The sequence below is a fragment of the Falco naumanni genome, chromosome 1 (assembly GCF_017639655.2).
Source record: "Falco naumanni isolate bFalNau1 chromosome 1, bFalNau1.pat, whole genome shotgun sequence".
Taxonomy (NCBI): Eukaryota; Metazoa; Chordata; class Aves; order Falconiformes; family Falconidae; genus Falco; species Falco naumanni.
This window is the reverse complement of record NC_054054.1, coordinates 104,647,218-104,665,026: the sequence shown is the minus strand read 5'-3', so window position 1 is coordinate 104,665,026 and position 17,809 is coordinate 104,647,218. Positions and strand designations below refer to the sequence as shown.

The window sequence follows — 17,809 nt, the reverse complement described above, 5'->3', positions numbered from 1 at the left end:
ATATTGCAGAAATGAGGTTGGATGAATTTTAGTATCACCCTACAGGTAGTCTATGCTTTACAAAACAATGTTTCCAGACATGCTGAAGGTCTAATGCAGGAAAGGGCGTTAAGTAGCTGGTCCATTATTCCAATCTGGCAGACCTAAAGCACTCTTTTCAGTCTTTCATTGCTACCTTAAAGTAATTCTTCATTTTCCCCCATTTATCAAGAAACAGCCCAATAAAACAAAGATGTAAGTGAATATGCTATGATCCAAGTGTCACAGAACTGCTCCCCCCAAGCAACGCTCTGAAGTTTCTAACTCGATGTAAAATTCTACTTTCAACTAGGATTTTAGTGCACTAACAGGCTCAGCTTTGAGAAAATGAATAAATAAAGGTTATTGAAAGAGACACATTTGTTAATTTATAGAAGGGGAGCAGAAGTTCACTGCCACCCATTGCTTTGCTTCTCTGCTCCCTTTTGCTTCCTAGAACTGGTAAATGAAACCTACACGAGAGGAAATGATTCACACAAGCAGCTGGAAAGGCAAGACCATAGGAGATTTCCTAAACGAATACAATTTACTGCAGTAACTACAGTCACGTCTGGTATTTCAAAGCCATTCCAGTGTTGCTAGATCCTTACACTACCATTGGCTTCACTGTTAATTGCATTGTGAAGTTACTGCACTGAACCTTACAAGTCAGATGAAGATCATATGGCCACACAGTCAAGGAAACAAACACCAGATAGTTCAAGGGTTTGGTGAAGAGCTTAAGACCTTCTGACCTCTTGGTTACCTGGGTAGGGCACTTCAAAGGGGAATTAGCGCAGAGGACTCAGTGTGACATAAATCCCAGTCTGTTTGCTTGACATTCTCACACAGTCCATAGCAAACCATAGAAAACCAGAGACCTTAGGCAATGAGCAGACTATTAGGCGATGGAGGGAATGACTCAGAAAACAAGACCCTGTCAGTAAAAGGAAAGAGAACCACATTTCTCCAATACATACAGTTTTATATTCCACACCCACTTAAGAGCCACAGGAGGTTCGGTACTTGGGGCTGAAATCAGGTTCAAATCATCTTTCTCTGGTAAAGAGAGAATTAACAGACAACAGTCAGGAAAACTCCAGGTATGTGTTCTGAAAGCACTCTGACAGACTGCATAAATCAGAATACTGATTTATAGATCACCTTTTAATATTAAGAACAGGCTTCTACCACACAAAGGGACCCACATTTACTTAAAAGTACTAAAACCTCACCTAAGAGGCTTGAGGTTGTTACATTACAGTGCAGTAGTGAACCATGCTTCAAACGCGGCTGGGGAGGGGCTCTCCCATCCTAGCAAATGTGTAGTTGTAGGACCAGGCACAATGCAGGCAGCTGTTTTGAAAAGAACAGATCTATCTATAGCAGGGCAACCCAGACATCTTGGTTTTGAAACACAGCCATCCAAGTGACCTATTAGGAGGCTGCAAGGTTCAAGGAGTAACTGACAATGTATTTCAAGCATCACCTAAACATCTGAAAGCATCAACACTTCAACTTTTTCAGGGGGGAGAAGAAAGACAAGCTATAGTACGGGAAAGCTGATGTCAGTTTAAATATCTTGCCCATGTCAAAGCAGCACACACAGCACGTTTAATTGTTCCGCTGAATCCATGGCAAAGTGACTTGCCCTCTGACACAGAGTAAACCATTGGTAGAGGCACAATTGGAACACAGGTCTTGCTCTCAGACATATGTGGCAACAAGAAATGGATGAAGCCACCTGGTCTTCCATGTCAAAACCTCTGCCTCTAACAATCAGGTGGTGCACTTACAGATTTCAATTGACCAATATTGCTTTCCTCTCCATATCCATCTTCAAGAAACATCACTGCTGTAGCAATCACTCAGAATTACTATGTAACCAAGATAAGTACTGATTTGTAATTACCAGTATAGTCTAGATAAGAATGTCTACTTGGACAGTCCAGCTACTTATAACATTGTGGTTCTAATGTTCATTCACAGGAAGAAATGTTTAGGCTGAGGTCTAAGTATTATGAAGGTTTATCTATCACACTTGGATTTTGTATCCACCCCAGCTGACTTTTGCAATGGTACTGGAAGCGTAGAATCAAAAAAAAGTTATCCTACACTGCTTCCTGGTTCATGTTTGGGGGTTTCCTTTCAGTCAGCTCCACCTCACATCCAACAAGGTTTCCAGTCTAAGCACTGCATCTAGTCTCAGAACGTTTCTAACTCCCACACTTGAGTTCACAAGGACTTGATGCCTGACTAATTTGAAACTACAGGAAAATAGGATGAGAAGTTAAGCTGGGAGAACACTAGTTCCAAAGACAACTAACACAGATGCAGGCTATCTTTGAGAACCAAGCTACTTCCAGCATGGGAATAAGCTCGCCTTAACTTGGTTAGCAAAGCTTCTTGTGTCCAGGTCTGGAGGACAACAGTTTCTGCTTGGCAGACAGCCCCTCCACTCTTATGCTTTGGGTAAGACCTACTTCCCATTCTCATTAACTTCCTACTGTGTTAAGGCAGAAATGCATGCACTGAATGTGAATTTCAAAGAAAATAGTGCGCCTGCTACCATCTATACAACCATCTATACAACGTCAACAAACACTGCTGCTTGCACATCCCCTATAGAAGTTCAAAGCAATTCAAGCACATGCAAACATAGACTGAAAGTGTCTTTGGTCTGATAACCAAGGTCTGTCAACTGAACAAAACAAAACAAAAAAAAAGAAACAAAGGAAGCAACATTCCACCAGAACAAGTATTCCACAACGGCATTTTGAAAGATGTGAATATTTTTTTTCCTCCAAATTTCCCTCTGCCACGCCCACCCTCCCAACTCCCCCCCCCCCCCCCCACTTCCACACACACACCCCCCCCCCCCCAGGGCCTTAGTTTTCCATCAGAAAGTGTTCGGCAGCCCTCAGAGCCTCAGAAGTCTATCTCTGAGACAGCCTGCAACCTAGATACCAAGGACTATATAAGCTATTGAGTTTTGAATGGTTTTCGGGGTGGAAGACAAAAGATTCCAGCAACTATTTTTCTCCCCTTGGAGAAATACAACTGTTACAGCAAGTTAATTTTAAGAAAAGTTGATAGATTCCCAAACAGCTCAATCATGTCTTCACTTGCTGATCAAGGACAGAAAAAGACAGCTGCAGGAACACGCTACGTCCTGTAACACAGAAACATGTCAGCTACACACAGTATAGAGTACGTAAGTATGTGGTGCAATGTACCAAAGCCTGGAGCTGCAGCAGTAACTCTCAAGGCTCTGGCCTTCCCGTACTTGGCTGATGGTACCCAGGAAAAGTGCCAGAAGTCACTGAACAAAGCACTCACTGGGAAGGCTGCAGAAGAGAAAGTGAGAATGGCCATGTAGCATCATTAATGGTAATCACCTACCCACCATCTTGTGTCCTCTGCAGCCTCTTTGGGAAAGAGGTCAGCAAGCTCTGCTGTGATGGAGCTGCTATTGCCTCATGTAATTCAGGTGCTGCTAAGATCCCCTGTTTAGATGGCAAAAGGGACACTGAACAATGTAAACAACTTTTATACCAGTCTGATTCAGTCCCCTGAAAAAAAAAGGCTTTGCACCCACATGGATCAATGTCAGACTTCAGAGCAAAAGCCTCATTCTTATCCAGCACCATATTAAATCCAGAAAAGCACAGCTATCCTAACCTGAAACTGCACCCTGCAGGAGGCTCCCCCCAAAGGTCCAACATTGTGGCTGGGTAAAGTTTTCCCACACAGATTTTCCCATCAGAAAGTGAAGCTGTTAAGACATTTGCCAACACCACAACTCCACCACTCAAGGGGAAATTTAAACATACAAAGATTGCTCCAACGTGTGATATTTGACTAAGCACTTGAATTTTTATTTCTAAATGTCTACCAGTGATTTTTCCTTCCCTTCAATTTTTTATTTCCCCCTCTGCTTTAGGGTAGAATGGGAGATTCTCACATGGCAAAGTTCCATTGGACAAAAAAAAAAAAAGAATCTACCAGCTTTCCCAACATCATTGTTCAAATCAGCTTTAGATGGTTTTATACAACACTTTATAGACTTGGAGAGGGACACGTTCCCCTGACAAAGGGTCAGCTATCCAAACAACTGAGGCATGGGAAAATTGTGCAAGAGTGTGAATTGGGGAAGGTCTTTGGTGAGCAGAGATACAGTCTACACTCATGTAAGTGTGGTAGCTCTGAACAAAGATCTGCAGGCTAATAGATATGTAAGACAAATGACATGTGGTTCTCATTGCAGCTCATGCTTTGGGAAGGGGGTACATTGGAACAGATCCAGCTGGGATAGGTTTATCCCATTACTCTCCTATAATTTTCTGCCGTTTCAAACCCTTTGACATTTACTGTAGTTTAACATCACACCCCCTACAGACTGAGGCCTGTTTGACAGGCCAGCAAACAAAACCACCCCCACTTGGAGATGAAATATTCACCATATGTGAGAACTGTGCAAGGCACAAGGCTAGCACCCACTCTTGCACTTCTGTGACACGCCAATGTAAATCTTCTGTGTAGATGCTTTATCCCAATTTGTAGCCCAAATAAGCAGGGCTAACATAAGCCCTCCTCCACAGCAGCATAACTCATACATACTAGGTATTAGCAAGGGAAGGAGGAAAAGAGGTAGAGACAGGATGGACGAGCCCTGAATATTAAATTCCCAAGTCCCCATTTAAGGGAATCACGGGGGGGGGGGGGGGGGGGGCGGGGGAGAGAACTGAAATTCAAGAACAACTAGAATCAGGTTAAGCCAGTCTCTCACTTTATACAGTGCAGCTCATTCATCTGAACAGCTGTTTCACCTCTAGAGAAATACCCAGAGAAAACAGAGGGGAGGGGGAGAAGCCTAAATTGTTTGCTCTACTGAAGCAGCAAGATACATAAATCAAAACTGATTTACATTAAGTTTTAAGAAATTGGTTTGGGGTGGAGGGGAGAGGAGAAGAGTGGGAGGTTTGGTTTTAAACAGCTATTTGAAAGCTGCAGCTCTTGACTAGAGATCTGTAATTAAGGTCTTTCCTTTGTTGAGCTGAACAAGTTTTTCCTCACAGCCGAGGGCTATAACAGTTCCCTCTGCCGGCATCACCAGTGTCCCGGTTCGGGAGGTTTTACGGCTCTGGCTGCGCACTGCACCGGGACACGCTGCCCCGCGGACCCGGCAGAGCCACCTTCACCTCCCCGACGGGCCGGGGGCTGGGGGGGCAAGAAGTGGGGAGCCTGCGGGTTTCAGTTGCCAAAGCTTAGCTCCTCGATTCCCCAGAGAGGGACACTGCTGCGGGCAGGTAGGGTGCCTCCCCCCCACACACACTTAGGATGAGGGCAGCCCAGCCCGGAAAGCCCCTCGCACCCTCCACGAGGATGGCTGCCCGCGGCTGTGCCGTGCCCGTCGCTCCCCACGGGACCACCGGCGGGACCCAGCCTCCTCGCCGAGGAGGCGGACCCGGTCTTACTCACCGGCGACTGGCGAAGCCGCTGCCCGGCGAGCCCGAGCTCTGCTCCGGGTAGTTGTGCTGCAGGGTTGATGCTGGGAATTGATAGAGGAAGCCCGTCCCTAGCGCGCATCCATGCAGGCAGCAGCACCAGGACAAGAACAGAGCGAACTGCATTTTTGCAAGACCGGGGGCTTTCCTCCCGCCCCCCTTTTCCTCTCACACGGCACGGCAGGCGCGGGGCTCCACCGTGCCTCCCCGGGCCGGGGTCACGGCGGGATCGCACGGCGCAGTGGTGCCCCCGGGAGCGGGGCCCGCTGGGCAGGGGTGCGCGGGACACAGGGACCGCCGCTCCGGCTCCCAAAGGGAAGCCCCGTCCCTCGGCAAGCCCAGCCCGGGCGGCGGCGGCTGCTGACCGCGCAGGGGGTCCGGGGCCAGCGCGACTCTTTGCGCCCAGGGCGCACACTCAGCCCCGGATGCCTTTTCAAATTTGGCGAGGTTGGTCCGACTCCGTCAAAGGGGGCGTGGGGTTTCGGCGTTAACCCTTGCCAGGCCTCGCAGCAGACCCCGCAGCGAAGGGGCTCCCCGTCAGGGAGGGCGGCCGGGCGCCCCGGGGCCGGCGAGGCGCGGTCCCGCACCGGTACGGCACAGGCCGGGAATGCGCGCTCCCACCTGGGCAGGGCGGGCAGCACCCCCGCGGGAAGGCCCGGGGCAGCTCCGAGCCCCAGACATCACCCACACCGGCCACAAGGCCCTGTGCCCCCCCAGCTAACCCTAACCGGGAACTAGTTCGAGGGGAACGCGCTGCACTTCAGGGCAGCCCAAACATCCAAAAGCTGGTGCCTGCTGCCGCATTTGCACTGCAAAAGTTACACAGGTAAAGTAGGAAATAAATAATTTTTTAGATGCTTCATTCATAAGGTAACCGGTAAAACAATCTCTGCTTCAGTATGTGCATGTTGCTCGTTTTGGCACCCTGCATAAGCACTCCCCTACCACCACCTCGCATAGATGCCCTCTGCCTAGCACCCAGGATGGCCCCAGGCTTAGAGTACTGCACAGTCAGCCCCAAGCAGGAGGAACATTTTTGCAGTCATGGAAGGATGTGGATATTTTGCAAAGCCGGTACCCTAAGAAAGAAGCCAGCAGCAAGGCTCCCTCTCTGTGCAGCAGCTAAGTTTATGTTTAAAACCCTTGTACATCCCCCATTTGGTGACAGTGTCACAGGCCCCATTTGCTGGCCTTTCCCTGTCCCCTTCCCAGCTCCAGAGGAACCTGGGCTGTTGCAGCTCGCTAGCCGGGCAAGCAACTCCTCTGAACCAAACACCACAAGGAGGGATTTAATTCCTAAGATGACACAACAGTCTTCCAAGGTTTCTTTTTACCCTCAGATTTTGCAAGCTCACAGTACCCTCTCTGCACGTTTGCTGTTTGTGTGGCCAGCCAACGAGAGTTCTGATTTACCATGGAAAGCAAGTCTCTTCCTGGAGTACCCTAGGGGCCTAGGCTTCCCTGGGGGGCTCTGCAAAGGCAGAGACCTCTTTCCCTCAGAAGCAACGCAATCCCTGCAAGGTGCCGCAGCTGGGAAACAACTGCAAGATACTGAGAAAATGGCTAGGTTTATCCCCCACCCGTGGGTAAGCACCTTCCCCCATGGTGCCCATCTCCAGAGCCTGCACACAGAGATAAATAGCCCCTGGCTGGAGCCTGTAACCAGACAAGTTTAGACTGCAAATGAGGCACCAGGTTTTTAAACAGCCACTGTTATTAATCACTAGAGCAAATCACACAAGGAAGCAGAGGTGCAGTCTGCACTGCAGCCTCCCTGGGGTTGCCCCACAGCCACCCCCAGCACATCCCAGAGCTGGAGCATGCAATGGATCAGCACTCTGGGCTCAAAGGGAGCTCAGAAGGTCTGGGCCAGCAGCACTGGACGACCAAACCTGCTTAGAAACAGTCACTGTTTATTTACAAAAAGCCCTCCGTGCCTAGAGCTAGGACATAACAGGGCCCTCTGTCCACAGCCCTGGCTCAGCTCAGCCTGAGCACCCTTCCCTTCAGTCTTCCTTCACCCACACCAAGGGGAACATCTGGTTTTACCTTCCCTCTTCCACCCCCAAGAAAACACATAACTCACAGCAACTCACCCTAAGATGTTCAGACATACCGCCATTTTGCTCAGAGTCAGTCCTCAGAAAACCCTCTGCTCAACCTACTCTCTGGCCTCCCCTCTCAGTATAGCTACAAACTGCCTCAAATTGAACCTTCTCCTGAGAAACCAGCCAGAAGCTACAAAACTCTAGACTGTTCTCTAAGGCTCCCCTGCCCTTTAATCTGGGTGATCATCCTCACCTGTGTGTGTAAAGCCAAGCTGGGTGCAGCTGGACCCCCACACCTGGCAGTTTCTTACAGCTTCAGACTGTGTGCTGAGGGCCTGGTTCAGCCTTTTGTCCCAAACACACTAAGTTCCTTCTCCTGACAGGCTGGGATAGATCATTTACCAGTGTTTAACAGCGCTGAAGGGCACCAGTGGCTTTCTGACCCATTCTCCTGGCTTGGGTTAGCCCCTTCAGAAGCTCTTCATAGTCTTCAAGTCTTAACTGTCCAAGAGCACTTCATTTTCGGTTGCATGCAAAATTTGCTGCTTCAGCCTTCACTGACTTTGCAAGACCCTAAGAGATATTAAACACAGGTGATTAGACAAGACATGATTCTGGCAAATTATTAGAGCCATCTGTAGGAAGCTAATGTTCTTCCTATTTCACGAACTGAGACTGGAGACCAGAGGTCAAATGACTTTGCTCAAGACTGCAAAGAGCTAAAGGCAGAGCCAGAAATAGAGCTCGGAACTCCAGCTCCCATTACTTCTGCCCTGTCCCTAATGCACACTTGCTTCTACTCTGTATGGCTGATTTAAAATGAAAATGAAGAATTAACTTCCAAGCTGTTTTTGGAAAGAGGGAAGAAAGTGTGATATTGTCTACTGTAAGGGGAGAATTAAAGATGACATTTCATTTTAGTCCTTTGGATATGCATAATATAATCAAACACAATAGCAGTAATAAATGAATATTTTTTCTCCCCACGGTGCTTACGAGTGCAACATACTCTAACAATTTCTCAAAACTATGTTGATAAATTGGAAACACAGTGATGGAGGTAACAAAGAGAGCCAACAAAAACATAATCCATTCAATTTATCAGAGGGACTAGCTTTGAGAAGAGAACCCTTGAAATCTGAACAGTCCTATTCTTATAAACCAGACGTAATATATTTCAAAATATAAAGCTACGCTCTTTATGCCTGTGCATAAGCTTGTTCATTAAAGATTTGCCCAGGCAATCACCGCTAAATAAATTATTTGGATGTATTTCACCAATTCAGTTCAAGATGGAAGAGGTAGGCTGCATACTGGAAAGCCACAACACATGGAAGCATGTGGGGAAATAGTAAAGAGGCAAGGGCCAGGTTTTAAATTTACCAGCCCTACTGACTTTGCTATCATGAAAAAGCAGTCCTTGGAGGGCCTTCCTCCCAACCACTGCTCACCTTCCATGCAAGTGACAGCCTTACACTGTCATGTCAGAAGACTAATCCACTGGACATGTGTGGGCCCATGGGGTTTCACATGGTCTGGAGTAGTTTTCAGCTTCCTCGTCCATTGGGCATACCTGAGACATAAGGTACCAGAAACTGTTCTGTGAAAATATCTGTAATTTCTTTAAACGTATACACTGCCTGCAAGCCAGCCAATAAATGAAGTGGGGGGAAACACAGACAGTAAAAGGAACATTCAAAGTTTAGTCTGATTTTTGTACAGTTGCAAAGGAAAAAAACCTGGAATGATACAGCAGAAAAGGGATTTGTTTTCTACAAGGTTTTCAGTTTGAAAGGTGGCTTGAAAAGGTAGAAAAGCACTGTTATACCTGTAAGAAGAGTCCAGCTCCAGAATTGCAATGCCATCGCAACTGTTCAGCACCACTTATGGTATTACAAAAGTCAGTAGTGAGCTGAAAAAGAAGAGTCACAATTTTAAAATCATGGCAAACAAATTTTGGAACACCCATCCCTTGGATTTTGTGAGTGCACTTTTCATAAGAAGAGACCAAAGGAAAAGCAGCTTTGTTCTAGTTGATAAAACCTTGTGGAGCTTTAGAATTATGAAGTATCCTTTTGAATTTAGAATAAAGTCATTGATAAGACCATCTAAACCCAAAAATAATTTGGATAAACCCTTTCTAGCTTCCTAAAATGCCTAGATTATTTCATTGTGATATAACAAAGCCATCAAATAACCTTGGAAAATTATAAGAGATGGATAAGAGGTTAGTAACAGTAAGAGATCAAGACCTCTATTATAAATTAAATTATAAGATTACCAAGGTTATTGTAACACATCTATTACTGGGGAATCAAACCAAACCTGAGCCAAACTGAAAATTTTAGGGGATTGTGGTGGTTTTTCTTTTAAGCTAGGAGACAGCTAGTGCGTGAACATGTCTTGAATTTGACCTGGAATAAATCAATCACAGCTGAACTCAAAATGGAATAGAACTGAAAAAATGTCACACCGACACCAGCAGTTTCACATACAGTAAACATGATAGACAGTGATATTATATAAAGCACAAAAAATGATCCAGAAGTCATGACTGGCAAAATTTGTTGACCTTAGATGAGAACTTTGCCTGAGATAAGCACTTCTGTGGGTATTATAAAGTAATATACTGGATAAAATAACTTAGATTGATACATAATTCAGCAGATAGAAAATGTGATGACTCAACAGATTAACAAGACAATGACTATGTTTGGTGGAATTACACATAATCTCAGCATTTTTGTGTCCTGGGAAAAACAGTTTATGTCACCTTTGATGTCAGGCAAAAATTCTCCTAATTGGACATGCACTGACACACTGATCTGCACAAGCACAAGGCGTTTGTGGACATAGCCTTGATCCATCAGACTCACCAAGAACGCAATAAAGCAGGGATTCACACAGGTGTGATAAAGCCAAGGCACATATATCACCAGTTCTATTGCATTCAAACCTGCCAGAGTACAAGCACATTCAGAAGTAGCTAGGAAGGACTGCAAGGGTTATCTAATCCTAATCCCTCTCCCTTCTCCCTGGTAGAAGGCAGGATCTATCATACACAGATTGTTGTTGGCACAAACTTTTCTGCCTTGTTCTGGAAGATCTCAAGACAGAAACTCCCTGTGCTCATCTGAAAACACGTTCCAATGCTTTGCATCCTGTGCTGGTAGTTTTTCTTAACATCCAACCTCAGTCTGTTTCATTGCAATTTAAGATCTTAATGTCTTGCTTTCTCCATTATGGATGTAGAAAATATTCCTCCTGTCTTTAAACAAAATTTTATTTCCTCAAAGTTTTTTTAAAAATGTTTTAACACCTTCCCTTGCCTTCTAGAAGAAAAACAATGCCAACTTCTTCAGACTTTCCCTGTAGGTCACATGTTACATAGTTCTGATCTTTTTTGGTATTCTCCTCTAGACTTTCTGCCTGCTCTACTTTTATCTCATAATGTGTGGTACCCATAACCTATACGTCTGTGCAATACCTCTGCCCTGCTAGGATATGCCTTTTTGACATCTGTACATCCATGTTTAGTTTGGGATGCTCTACCTTTTCTGCAGAACTGCTAGCCTGACTTTTCCCCATCCTGTATTTGCTAGTTAAAACGGTTCCTGCCAAAGCATAGTGCCCTGCAGTTGTCCTTAATGAGTTTCATCTTATTTTATTCAGATCATATCACCAATTTGTCAAGATCACTTGACATTTTAATCCTGCCTTCCAGTGTTCTTGCAATCATTTCCAGCTTTGCCTCATCTACAGATTTAATAAGCATGCTCCCTCTCCCATCACTGAGGTCACTAAAGAAAACATTGGGAAGTATGTCTCCATGTCTGTATCCTCAAACTATGTTCCTGTTCATTAACTGTTCATTAAACATTATTCAGTCACTGAGGGCTGCCTCCTTGCTTGATGCTGTACAGGACATAAACACTGAACTTATAAATTCTCCAGAACACAGACAGTCTTGAACTACAACAAAACAAAGTACTTTATTACATGCAGTGGAAGGAGCTACCGGATATCAGGCTGCAGTTTTTCAATGGAGTCACCGACTACAGGATATCCAGATTCAGTGGTATCCGAACGAAAATCCATCCTGAGTCACAGATTCTTTCTGGATCTCAGAGAAGCAAAGACTTTCATGACCAAAGAACGTCTCAGTTTTGAACTCTGGCCCTGAAACCCTCCTTCTTCCCTCAATCTCCCCATGGATCCGAGTTGCCTGACTTGAGCAGGCCAATGTGAATGACAGTCTGAGTTCCCTTTTGGTATCATGCAAGTCACATAAAAGGGAGTGGGCTTACCCTCTTCCTGACAAAATACACAAGTAAAGGCACACAAAACAGATAAGGAAGGATTTATGGAAACAAACACCCTCTCGCCGGCTCCTGCCCACACCAGAGGCTGTGCCACCCACCCTGTGGAGTCAAAGAACAGAAGAACTGGGGGGTACAAGCGGGGAGACTGGAGTCCTCTTTCTTCCACACAGGAAATCTGTATATTCTATCCATATTTTTCCAGCTTTTATCGATTTTTTTCAAATCTCCTAGGAACCTTCCCTGTGGGCCATGACAATGAGGCCTAACCACAACAGTCTGCTTTTCTTAGCTGGCTTTCACAGGCCCCCTAGAAGTTGGCTATGGTCCTTCAAAAGTTTGTGGGCTGCAAACTGAAAATCACTGCACTGTAGCCATTGTACAGGGACCACCACCTCCATGGCATGATTCTGCCCAGCTAAGATCTTGCCTCCAGTATTTTCACCTTAGGTGTCTGCAGTTAAGTTTGAGTAATAGCAGCCATACACGTTCTCCTTCTTCTCTCCTCTACCTTGTACCACAGACTCTTTACCTGCCAGCCACCTGTTTTTCCACTGCAAACTTCCTGCCACTCAGTGCCTTCCTGCACCATCTTTGCCTGTGCTGGCTCTTACCAGACAGGCTGCAGGACCTTCTGTTTCCCCCTTGCTGCAGGTGTTTCCCAGAGCCTGCCCTGACATGGGTTTCACCATCTGTTACCAGTAAACAGTCCGCCACAATCCAACTTCCATCCCTGTATTTTCCTCACAGTTCTATCTTTACCTTATTGTGCTCTAAAGCACTGTGCATCTAGATTCATGGGACCCCACTGATAACTGACATTACATATTCTTGAAGCATTCACATGAGCCTCTCCCTTCTCTGTCTTCATTATTTTCCCAAGATTCTATTTTTCAAATTAAGCCTCCTTGTTTTCATAGACTTCTTCTGTTTCAATGTGATTAATCCCCTTCATTATTTTAAAATCATTTAAAATCATAGCAAGATCTCTTTTTAAACAAGACAATACCAAAGCTCCTCAGTCTTGCTTTATAACTCAGAGCAGAAAGGCACAGTATTCTCATTTTCCCTGCCTTACCCCTTAATGATAACCTTCTTAGGCAGAGTGAGCAGTACTGAAAAGAGCACTCTGAACAAGAACTCACCAGTGTTTTATGTAATAACAATAACACCTTTTTGATATATACTCTGTTCTTAATGTAATGCAACCCAACATCCTATTCAGTTGTTGGGGTCTTTTTTCTACATCTGTGTGTTACGCTGAGAGCTCTGGGGATTATTTAAAGAGAATATTCTCCAGATTTATCAATTTACATTTATGAACATTTTGCTCTATTCATTCTAAAGGGAGCGATCATGTACGTAAACTCCAACACCATTCAATGGCACTGTTTTACTCTTTAGCTGACTCTCTACCTGATCTCTTCTCCTGAATCTCAGATTCCTCCATGAAAGCAATAAAAAGGCAGCTAAGGTGCTAAATATGAAAGAATCTTTGTAGGCATTAAAGGCTAAAGTCACTGCAAGGCAATTGGATCCAAGTATTTCTTGGCTATGCACATGTACACTAATGCTAGCTTAGGTGTTCACAGTATACTCAATTGTCACCAACGGATACACCTAGTGGGCTTGGTATCCAAAATCTATCCCTCTCCCTGGACCTCTGGGAGGTTTTGCCAAACAAGCTTAGTCTGAGCACTTTCTTGAACTGGTTGTATACGAATTTCCTCCCACCCCTCCCCCGCTCCTTGCTTCCATTTCTAAATGTCTACTAAATTATACTTTGCAGATATCCAGCTCCTCACATAGAACACCAATCTCTCTTTCACCACAAGAAATGCTCTTCATCTCTCTCTGTTTTCTGTTCTGCCTAAGGGAGATCAATCTCTCTACAGATTCAAAACCTGTCCCCAAATAATCCTCTGGGATTACACTGGCTCACAACCTCTCATGCCACTGGGTCTCAGGCAGGAAGGATACATAGGCTGTCAGTCTGCACCCAGAAAGAATCTGGTTGAACTCTCTGACCTACCACAGCCATCAGGCAATCTCTCAGGGCCTCTCTTTATAACACAGGGTTTAGTGCTTTGTTCTGTATCATGGTTATTGTAAGGATAATAGACATGGAATAAAAATGATATGGTATAAATGCTAAAACAATGAAAGAAGAGAAGAAAAAAAATAAAAGAAGAAAGATGAGACATAACCTAAAGAGAGAGAGAAATTGTTCTTTTTTTGGCAGAGAGGAAATTACAAAGTTTGCAAGATACTAGGAAAAGTTTAAACTGATTGTTGCCCAAAAAAAGAAATAAAAGCTTTTGACCAGACTATGGAGATTTTTGGTATGTGATGGAATGGTAGGACAAGACTACCAGCCTCACTGTGTGCCTGGAAAGAAATGGCTAACAGCAAAACATGTTTTGGCTCAATTCACATCTTGAGTATTTAATTCTAAGATTGTTGTGAAAAACCCAGTGCAGTGCCCCAACTGTAGGGTGATGCACTATTTTGCATTGAAAACAGGTGTTCAGCTGGCTGGCTTTCCAGCAGAGCACAGTAGATTTGTCCCAGATTTTCTGTACATTATCTCTAGGTAATACTTGTCCTTTTTTAGATGTTTCAAGAAAATTAGATAATTATTTTCCATGTTCTGAGCCTCCCCTGAACTGACTGACAATAGATTTACAGAGCTGAGCTGCAGGCTGGGCAAAGAGGGAGTCTGGCCAGCTACAGAGGAGGTAAGTGGACTCTGGAAAAAGCAGTGCTGTGATTCTGGAGCATCTCTGAGAACAACCACAGCTTGTAACATATGCCCTGGCACACTGCAGTTAAGGCTAGTGACCCACCGAGGTACAGTGTCTGCCTGGGGAAGAGGAAAGCGAACAGTCTTGATAACCCAATCATTCATTTCCTTCGTTTTGAAGATGTGTTAGTTAAAGAACTACATTAACTGAAACTCTCCACTGTGTTTATTCATTTTAAAGGGCTTTGAGATACAGTTTCTTCGAAAGATCCTGTGTAATCAATCTCCGTTGTTCTGTATATATTTGCAGAAGATAACAGCCTCATTAAAATATGGTGTGCTATTAACAACATTAAATATATAGCCTTGAACCTTGAAATGTAATGCAATTAAATAAGAAATATGAACCTAAGGAGGTTAAGTGCAATCAACCACTGACATTTACATTTGATTTGAATTAAAAAACACACACAGAGGGAAATAAAGGGCCTCCGTACATACTTGGATAACAGGAAATCCCCTGGATGTAGAAATAGTGAATTTAAGAATGGAGAATATAAAGGTCTAGTTCAAATTAAAGATTTTATGACTGAGGACTCCATTAAATCTTTGAACACTTACAGTAAAGAGTCTGGAATACTTCCAGTCCAATTCTTTATGTTCTCACAAGTGACAGATTATACTTCTGAACTTCTACGGCAAAAGAAAGAAAGAGTGATTGTATTAATTCATCTAAATCTGGAGATTGCCAATTAAGATGAAAACTACAACAACCTGTGCTTAGGTGAAGCATAGTATTTTTATAACCCAGATCAAGACAACATCACTAGCCAAGCCAAAAGTAGAAGATTTAAGTTCTCAAATTATTGAAGAACAATAAAATAACAAACCACTTAATACTACATGACCAACTATCTATACTAAATATGAACTCTTTTACAGTACTCAGCCTACTTTGCTTTTTATATTTCCAAGACATTCCTCATGGTGTTTAAAATTTACAGTACAACAGGCTGCTTCTAACTCTACCCCCACCTGCAGAAATGCAAGGACCTTCAATTGCAGCACGTCCGCAGTGGCAGGCCACATTCAGTCCAAGTGCCAGTCTCACATATATGTGCATTTGTAGCCATAAGATACTAAGGAGGACCTTTCAAACGAGGACTCACTTTCAAGTGAGTCAACCATTGGAAACAAAGGTACTACTTTTCCCAGGCTTCAAAGGGAATTGAGGCAAAATTATCAAGGCTGTAGATTTTTAAGCTGAGGCCGCAGAGTTAAGCATTCATCACTGTAATCAGGTACCTAAGCAAAGGAGAAAGGATTTGAGATCTTGTCCCAGACTCCTCAAAACATACTAATTACTAGTATAAATCTGTTGTCTATAATGGCATACTGCCAAGAGGTAATAAAGCCTTAAATGAAAATGAATGTGAGACATGTGAAAAGACAGCTGATTTGGCCCAGGATGTTAGCTGAAACATAATCCCTGGAAGGACCACAGGGTTAAAGAACTCCTGTGTTTGGCCATAAACTCTAAAGGAACACATAAGTCAAATCAGAGGATGAAAATGAGAGAAAACAAAATCTTCCTGTCAGTAGGATCTCCTCTCCTATAGGACCACATGGCAGTCCCTCTAAAGACAGTCCACACTTTTTTGCGTGCTTTCTATTTAGTCATTGAGGGTCTGGCCTCGAGTGTATAAATAGATCAGAGGATGTTAATAAATGCAGGCTCTTTCCAGACCAACAGGGGCGCAGACACCACAGCTGTCAGTAAGAAACAAAACTTACTTTGAAATTTTATATTCAAAACAAAAAGCATACGGGTCTAATAGAAAAGGTTCTGTGAGCTCTTGTGAATCACCAATAACAATTATCCTTTGATTGTCTTGTTTCAGTACCTTCTGGTCTACCACCTATGAAATCATTTTTACAAACATTAAAAAAGGTTCCTTGCACAGCCCAGCAAGGCTGCCATGCTCTTTTCTAACTGTAAAGGGTGCCAAACACATCCCAGCACAACAGTTCTAATTTCTCACCATCAGGCTGCATTTCTCTCTGACTGCTCTTACAAACAGGTATTGAGAACACCAAATCTAAGAGGTCTGACTAATGGCAGGACTATATGCACACTTCAATTCAGTGTACATCTGCACAGTAGCCGAAAGAAATGGTCCCATCCTTGTCCCACTTGGCCATGTCCCCACTGGTCCTCATTACCTTCTTCCTGTTAGCACCAGGTTTTTGTGCAGTGAACAGGTTCAGGGAGACTTTTTTTTACCCCTAGAGGCATCAAATTAGTTTTCAATTGAATCAGTTCCATCTAAACAGGTAGTTGGAAGGAAGCTAGGCAGATAGTTGGGGATGTGAATGGCGGCAATACTACTTCTTTGAGTGGATGCTGATACCAGTTTATGTCCTATGTAAAACAGCACGCATCCACAGCCTACGTTAAGAGTCCAGGCTCTGTCAACAGGCAATGAAGACTCTCCCAAATAGATGCTTCCAGCAGGTAATTCGGAATACCTAAACCAAAAGCCTAAAATTAGACAGCATGAATATGATGAGACCATAATGTCTCAGTACTGTAACTCCCCCAGAGAGAAAAGGTTCTATTTACAAATGTAAATGATCTGGGCTTTAGCAGAAATACTTTTGCTTAATGTTTTTTTCCTTGGAAAAATTGAAACTTTCCCCTGTGAGGTGGAGAGAAGACCCTCTGAAGGGCTCTCCTGCTAACACAGTAAACATCTGTGGGTTCTTCCTCCCAAATGCTATTTTTCTAGGGGGTCCCTCTCTGATGAATTAGTAGTCCCAGTAGATCATGGCAAACAATCCTGCATACCACATCTTAAGAAATGGTACTTCTTGGAACAGATTGGTTTGGTCTGCCTTAACGCAGGCAAGTTAACACTACATTATCAAATGCACTGAGGTCGCCAACCTCCATCAGATGATCTGCTTGATCCTTTTCAGACAAAAAAAGAAAAAGAAAAAAGCTTGGATTCCTTACAGAAATCTGAGTGCTCCAAGCTGGAAGCAGTAGGCTCGGTCATTCACAGCCCACCCACCTACAGATCAAGATGGACTGGAACAACCTCCTGCATGAGCCAGAAAAGTAAAGGGGGTTGGGAGGTGGGAGGAAGAGTTTCATATTTCATCTACCACTTT

At 44.1% G+C, this 17,809-nt stretch overlaps 1 protein-coding gene across 7 annotated transcripts in view; it reads right to left on the bottom strand.

Moving 5' to 3' along the window:
• COL26A1 (collagen type XXVI alpha 1 chain) overlaps positions 1-17,809 on the bottom strand; it is a 195,351-nt gene that overhangs the window by 173,785 nt on the left and 3,757 nt on the right. For 3 of the 7 annotated variants that reach the window (XM_040613943.1, XM_040613951.1, XM_040613934.1), the window contains exon 1: positions 5,500-5,802. In XM_040613943.1, the coding sequence (XP_040469877.1) occupies positions 5,500-5,651 (152 nt within the window). In that variant the 5' untranslated portion in view covers positions 5,652-5,802. Of the gene's footprint in view, positions 1-5,499; positions 5,803-7,826; positions 8,147-9,024; positions 9,147-9,401; positions 9,486-15,256; positions 15,329-17,809 lie in introns of those variants that run through there. The other 4 variants (XM_040613961.1, XM_040613971.1, XM_040613990.1 and 1 more) reach the window with 4 other exon arrangements.